The 7,828-nt window shown below is 31.1% G+C and overlaps 1 protein-coding gene across 1 annotated transcript; it reads left to right on the plus strand.

Annotated features, from left to right (window-relative positions):
* Positions 1–374: 374 nt before the first annotated feature.
* On the plus strand, positions 375–6,949 carry Phum_PHUM407270 (Guanine nucleotide exchange factor DBS, putative; the record flags this gene model as incomplete). The annotated part of the gene is made up of 20 exons (XM_002428835.1): positions 375–422; positions 601–625; positions 1,010–1,124; positions 1,610–1,700; positions 1,800–1,913; positions 2,004–2,246; positions 2,418–2,584; positions 2,981–3,215; positions 3,591–3,785; positions 3,870–4,073; positions 4,145–4,336; positions 4,412–4,570; positions 4,654–4,839; positions 4,920–5,111; positions 5,180–5,305; positions 5,380–5,574; positions 5,651–5,871; positions 6,292–6,478; positions 6,559–6,777; positions 6,920–6,949. The coding sequence occupies 20 exons, from the start codon at positions 375–377 to the stop codon at positions 6,947–6,949; spliced, it is 3,144 nt and encodes a 1,047-aa protein (XP_002428880.1).
* Between the last annotated feature and the right edge of the window lie 879 nt (positions 6,950–7,828).

Consider the following 7,828-nt stretch of genomic DNA (forward strand, 5'->3'; position numbering starts at 1 on the left):
TTTAAATTTTCTAGAATTTTGACTCTTTTTTTTTCGATTGTCTTTTCTCGTAGCGGAAATGAACAGGTTCGAGTTGTGAGTGTGACGACGACCTTCAATAAAATTACACGCGCACACGCACACCGCGTGTGTGTGCAATTGAATTAACGTTGAAAGACTTAAAATATTTTTGTTTATTATTATTATTTAGGTTTGCTCGCTCTGCGCCTGTTTGTTGTTGTTGTTGTTGTGTGTACGCGCGCGCGCCTTGATTTAACTTTTCAATGGCACTCGATTGTGTGGTATAATATATCTATTCGTTGACGATAATAATAATAATAATAATAATATCGAATGTTGTAATTTGTCGTCGTTCTTTCTATTCCCAAAAAAAAATGCGTTTGTTATTTCCTAGAAATCGACAAGCGAACAAACATACGAACGTTTGTTTTTTCTTTGTTTGTATAAATACGTACGTACATGGTCGGCATTGGTCGTCGTAATTTTTTATTGCCATAAAATTTGATAAAAACAAATCAATCGAACCAAAAATAAAACGTTCGTTAATAATAATAATAATAAAATTTACTCGTTTTGGAAATTTTAAGTTTTTAGTTTAAGACGTTTTCGCGGCGCCATGAATGTCGTAAATAATTTTTTTCTAGAAATTTACAAAGAAATTTATCATTTCTCTCTCTCTCTTTCTCTCTCTCTCTCTCTTTCTCTCTCTCTCTCTTTCTCTCTCTCTCTCTTTCTTTCTCTCTCTCTTTCTTTCTTTCTCTCTCTCTCTCTCTCTCTCTCTCTCTCTCTCTCTTTCCCTCTTGAAAAAGCGTAGCGTACGAATAATTTTTTGAATAGTTTAAAAGTCGTCATCATTTTACGAATTCGAAACACGCAATAATCGATAAATTAACCGTTATTTATCATCATCATCATTATTATCATCATCATCATCATCATTATTATTATCATTATCATTATTATTTAAATGGGCGTTTATTTAAAAATGTGTAATTTGTAATTTTTTCAGGAGGAAAGACTGAACACGGATGTCCAATAATAACATTTCCGGACATTGGTAATTTTTCAACGTTAGGAGATTTAGAATACCAAAGACTGATGGTTTATCTCACTTCGGTACCTTCGTGAGTACCTATTTTATTATTATTATTATTATTATTAACTTTTAGTAATTAAATGCGAAACTAACCGAAAAACCAAAGGAAAAAAATCTTCTATCGTTTTCTCTTCTTGCGAACAAGAACAAACGAACGCAAGTATTTTAACACAGATTAAAATTTTTCAGGCTTATGTAAAAACGATATCGTATTAATAATAATAATAATAATAATAATAATAATAATAATAATAATAATAATAATAATAATAATAATAATCTTCACTTATCAACGTAATAAATTTTTTTTTGCGACTGCTTTTGTTTTATATATTTTTTTTTAATATGTCGCCAGTCTATTATTATTATGGTCTTTATCACATCGAATCCTTGATTTTTGATGATTGCGTACGTGTCAAATCCTTCCCGAAACCAGACTTTATTATTATTATTATTATCATTATCATTATTATTATTATTATTATTATTGTTTTTGTTTTTTTTTTTTTACAGCATGCAGGAAGCAGACATTGGGTTCGTTCTAGTCATCGATAGAAGGAATGACAGATGGAATTCCGTCAAACCTACACTACTTAAATTATCCGTATGTTGTTAAAGTTTCCCCCCCCCCCCCGTTTGTTGTTTGTTTGTTCTGAACGCTTTCAAAAAATATGTTTGTTTGTTTGTTTGTTTATCGAATTAGGGTTATTTCCCGGGTTTAGTCCACGCAGTTTACGTCTTAAGGCCCTCAGGTATAATTAAAAAGACAATATCAGATGTACTCAATAAATTATTTAAGGAAGATTTTAAATTTAAGGTATGGGAAGTGTTTTGAATTTGAAAATGGGTACCTTCCCCACCCCCCGTCCCCCCACAAAAAATAAATAAATTTTTTTTTGTTGCAAAGGTTATCGTTTGTAATAGTTTAGAAGAATTACATTCTTACATAGACAAATCACAATTGACGTCTGATTTGGGTGGTTCCATTCAATACAATCATTCGGAATGGATTCGTCAGAGAGAAGATTTGGAAATATTTTCAGAAGAAATGAAACAAGTCTCGAACGAATTGGATAATTTCACGAAAAAAATGAAGGAAACGGAAATACCTAAACAAGCGGAAGCCGTGCAAGAACTTCTCACTTTGCATGTAAAAAAATTTTCTTTTCATCATTTAAAAATGAAGGATCGCACGATCATTATTATTATTATTATTATTATTATTAGGCCGAACGAGTTCTAAATAATTATAGATAACTCACACATAACAATGCCTGATTCAATTTTCCTTTTTTTTTTTTTTTTTTTTTTCTTTTGCTAGCAAAAAGAATATGGCGACTTGAAAGAAAAATTAAGGAATGCCGTGAAACATGGGGAAACGCTTTTGGAAATATTTAGAAAATCACAAAATTCAACGACGGTCAACGACGTAAACGCACAAGATGGAAATCAAAACGACAAATTTGGAAATGTTTCAGCCGTCGAAAGGTGAGTAATAATAATAATAATAATAATAATAATAATAATAATAATAATAATAAAGTATTAATTCGTCGCGAGTTTTCAATGACGTGAAATTATTTAATCATTCACTCATTATTATTATTATTATTATTATTATTACTTTGTTATAGAAAAAAACCAAAATAATCGAAATTGATAAAAGCGATACTTGTAATAATAATAATAATAATAATAATAATAATAAATCTAATTATAATTTTTAAAGATAATGTTATTAAAAAAACTTTTAAACTTTAGTTTAGTTTGATTATTGTGGTTTTTCCAAACGAATTTTTTAATTTTTTTTTTTTTTGCTGCGGTTAATGACGTAAAAGAAAAAAATTTTGGAGTAAAAATAAGTAAGGATTGGAATAATTACAGATTAATAGTTCAGCTGGAAGAAACGGAAAAAACATTTTGTTCTTTTCAAACGGATCATTTTACAAAATTAAAACAATGGTTGGATCGTAGGATATTCGAACAAGATGTCACGGAACTCGAAATTAAATTCGACGAATGTTTAAAGATAGTCAACGACATGGTCGAAGTTGGGGAGAGCGTGAGTCGAGTTGATGAGTTAATTAAAGAAACAAATGCTTTTCATAAAATTTGCAAGGTGAGATATTGATGATGATGATGATGATAATAAATAAGCTTGATTCTATAAGCATCTTCTGCTTCTTTGTTTTCATTCGTATGATTTTTCTACCGTGCGTTCACCTTTATTCTACACACACACGTGTGTGTGTGTTATTTGTTGTTGTTGTTATTTTGACATCCTTCACGTTTCACGTTATAATAATAATAATAATAATCATTTTTTTGTTATTTATAAAATAGTTCAATTACCTGTGGTATTATCCTAAAGGTACGCGTAAAAAAATTTGCGAAAAAAATTTTCGAATCAAATCCAAAACAAGGAAAAAATTTAAAATCGAATTTGTTGTTGTTGTTGTTAATGATAATGAAAAAAAAAATGTTTGTTTTTCAGATTAATATTGATAGAGGTGAAGAAGTTATATCGAACGGTCAAAGGTTAATTAAATCAAAATTATATTCGTCTGAAGAAACATTGCAACCGGATTGCGATAAAATTAAAAAACTTTGCACGCTTTTAACCGAACGTTTAGATTACAGATTAGATACATTGAAAAAACACAGAGAACTTCAAGAACAAATCGATAAAGTAAGTTGCTGCAGACGACGACGACGACAAATCGTGCGATCATAATCGAATTATTATTATTATTTATAAATAAATGGATTTCAGGCGAATTCGTGGTGTGCCAGAGGCATCGAACTATTGTCGAATCAACAAATCGAAAAAGCAGCCGGAGATGCCGAACTTATACAGAAAAGCATAACGGAAATCAATTTATTTTTGAACACATCCGAAAATCTTCGTTTGAACAGTCCGAAAAGATTATTCAAAGATAACATCATAACTCCCGAAACGAAAGCTTTAGTAACACAAGTAATTGATTGTTCTGGAACAAAAAAGAAATCCAAAATCGTTTGCCGGTTGTTAATTAATTTTTCTTGCAGGTCGTACAAAGAATAGCGGATGTAACTTCCATGTGTGATAAAAGATTGGCAAGTTTACATTTATTAACGGCAAATCGACAGAGGCCGGTACAAACGGTGACACCAGAACCAGGAGTACCATTACAACCCTCACACGGTGCTCCGATACTTAACAAACCGAAAATATTAAGAAAAGCCAACACGATTGCAAAGGTAACGATTTTAAAAAAAAAATCGTGGGGAGTGAAAGAATGTTCGTTAATTCCCCCTCGCCATTTTGTATTTCAGCTCGAAGATCCATGGAATCAAAGTAAAATAAATCAATGCATCGATAAGGATATACCGACGCAAGATCCTCAAATTCTAAAATCGAAAAGGCAACACATACTAGCCGAACTATTGGAAACGGAACAAATTTACGTGAACGAATTGCAATCCATAATTAAGGTTAAACATAATTTTATAAAAAATTAAAAAAAAAAAAAAAAAAAAATGGAGGATGTAGTTAAACGGTTTGTATTTTTTTCCAGGGTTACAAAAGGGAAATGGAATCCCCCGAAATGAAACCTTTAATACCTCCGGAATTAATAGGAAAAGGTGATGTTCTATTTGGCAACCTGGAAGAAATCTACGCTTTTCACAATGATATTTTTTTAAAAGATTTACAAAATTGCATTTCTACCACCGAATTAGTTGCTCTTTGTTTCACACATAGGGTACGTCATACTTATTGTACCCGAGCGTTGCTGTTGCTGTTGTTGTTGCTGTTGTTATATTTGTTGTTTTTGAATTACAGAAAAATGAATTTTATAAATTATATAGTTGTTATTGTCAAAACAGTCCTAAATCTGAACAACTCAGAGAATTGATAGGTGAAAGGAATTTTTTTTTCGGTGCTTGCCAAATAAAATTAGGACATAAATTACCATTAGCGGCTTATTTACTTAAACCCATACAAAGGATAACGAAATATCAATTGTTATTAAAGGTATGTATAATTGAAAATAACGAATTTTACGATGGGAGTTTTTATAATTAAGTCTTTTCGATCAACAGGATCTTCTTAGAAGTACGGAAATACCAAAATGTAGAAATCAACTTCAAGAAGCTTTGAAATGTATGTTGGTAGTACTGAAATGCGTAAACGATAGCATGCATCAAATTGCCATAACGGGATTTAGGGTAAGGGAAAATAATGATTTTTTCCGCCATTTTCTTTTTTTACCCGCGAATTTTGAAAACTGAATGAATTGCAGGGAGATTTGTCGGATCAGGGAGAATTATTAATGCAAGGTTCGTTTTCCATATGGACGGAGAGTAAAAAAATTAGAGAATTGAGATTGACGCCGATGCAGAGACATATTTTCCTCTACAGGAAAGCCATTTTGTTTTGCAAGAAAGAAAATAAGGAAAATAATAAGGCGACGTATCATTTCAAAAGATTTTTACAGGTCAGTTGATTGTTTGTTTGTTTGTTTGTTTTTTGGCGAAAAGAGAGGAAGATATTTATTTGTATTAATTCGACAGATGTCGCAAATCGGTTTAACCGAAAGCGTTAAAGGAGATCCTAGAAAATTTGAAATATGGCTACAGGGACGTCAACAAGTTCACACGATTCAAGCATCGACGATTGAACAAAAAATGGCGTGGGTACAACAGATAAAAGAAGTTCTTTTAGAACAATTAGCCGAACTTCGGGGTGCTAACATGAGACAATATTCGCAAACGAAAACTCCCATTTTGCACAGGTACCACGATTCACAATCATTATTATTATTATTATTATTACGAGAGTAGTATAGACTTTAGCCCAAATTTGGGGAGGGGGGGGTTAGTGGAATTTCTTTCACATCAACACTAATCATGTGACTTTTGACGTTGGTTCACAGAAAAGAAAATCTTCTTAAAACTCTCTATGAAAAATTTTGAATATCGATCGGGGGTCCGTGTATCGTTGGATGTCTGTTGGAAAACTTTGTAGAAAAGAAAAAAAAAAAAAAATTTTTTTAAAAGAAAAATTTTTCAGCGAGGTTAGATTTTCCTTTTTGTTTAAAAACTAACAACAACAGCAACTAACACTAACATTCTTCTCGCGTTGGGGGGTTCTGCAAAGGGTATGCAAGGAAAAAGAAAATTAAAATTTTTTTTTGTTTTGTGTGTGTAAAAAGGGCATTAAGACAAACGACATCTTGGGAAAGTCAGTCTTCCATGGATTCATCGGCCGGAAACAATAATCGAGCCTTTAGTTGCGACGAAACAAATTCTCACATACAAACATTGATTGAATCGGAAGAAGAATCCTCGGATTTGAGTAATTCAGACGATGAAAATCAATCATTCGGAGATCAAATTCTCGTGAGTCGAATTTAAATCGATAATCGATTTGACAATCGAATCGAATTTTTAACCTTTTTCCCCGTTTTTTTGACAAACAGGGCGGTCGATACGTTGTTTTAGCCGATTACAGATCTCAGGGACATAACGAAATATCTCTGCAGGAGGGTTCGCTGGTCGAAGTATTGAAAGTCGGTTGCGGAGGATGGTGGTACATAAAATTATTGGATTATTATTTTCAAGGTCAACCCATAGAAGGTTGGGCACCGTCAGCGTATTTAGAAGTTTGCAATAAGAAAAACAAGACTCAAAAAAATAACGTGACTCATATCATACAATAGGGGGAGGGGGAGGGGGAGGGGGGAAACAAAATAAAAAAAATCACGCCAAAGTTTAATCGATCGATCAATCTATCGAACGACGTATCGAACGATCGGAAATGTTTTTTTTTTATTTAAACAGGTATCGAACGATGACGTAATCGTTACGTAAAAGCTTCCAAATCAACAAATATATTACAAAACTTTGTTGAATATATATATATATATATATATATAAATTAATTTTTTTTTTTTTTTTTTTTTTTCGTGTGTATATTTTTAAAATGTGTAATTTATACTTAAAATAATAATAATTATTATTATTATTATTATTAAACGCGAAATTTATAATTAAGATAATTATTATTATTATTATTGTTAAACGCGCGAAATTTAGTTGTAGTTGTTGTTTGTATTAGAAGAAGGAAGAAGAAAAAACCTTAAAACCCAAAACGATGTGGGTTTTGTTAGCCCCGTTAAATAATTTTTTCCAATACGACGTAATAATAATAATAATAATAATATTTTTTGTCTTCTGCTAAAAAAAAAAAATTATGTAAACAATCGTGCATGCGTGAGTGTGCTTGCGTACATTCGATTAATTTAAAGTTTAACGAGTTTTCTGTCTCTCTCTCTCTCACTCTCTGTTTCTCTTTCTCTCTTTCTGTCTTTTTCTCTCTGTCTCTCTCTCACTCTCTCTCTTTTTCTCCCTCTGTCTCTCTCTCTCTCTCTTTCACTCTCTCTCTCTCTTTCTCTTTCTCTCTCTTTACCTCTCTGTATCTCTCACTCTCTCGACGCAATACAATCAATCAAAAATTAATTTTTAGTAAGAAATAATAATAATAATAATAATAATAATAATAATAATAATAATAATAATAATAGTAATAATAATAATAATAACGACGCCACAAATTAAAAAAACAAACAAAGAGCTTAATTTAATTAATTATTAAAATAACAAAAAAATTTAGAAATAATAATAATAATTTTAACACCTTATACGACATACGCAAGAAAAACAAAACAATGCAATAATAATAATAATATT

The sequence above is a fragment of the Pediculus humanus genome, genomic scaffold, assembly GCF_000006295.1.
Source record: "Pediculus humanus corporis 1103172108067 genomic scaffold, whole genome shotgun sequence".
In the NCBI taxonomy this organism is placed as follows: Eukaryota; Metazoa; Arthropoda; class Insecta; order Psocodea; family Pediculidae; genus Pediculus; species Pediculus humanus.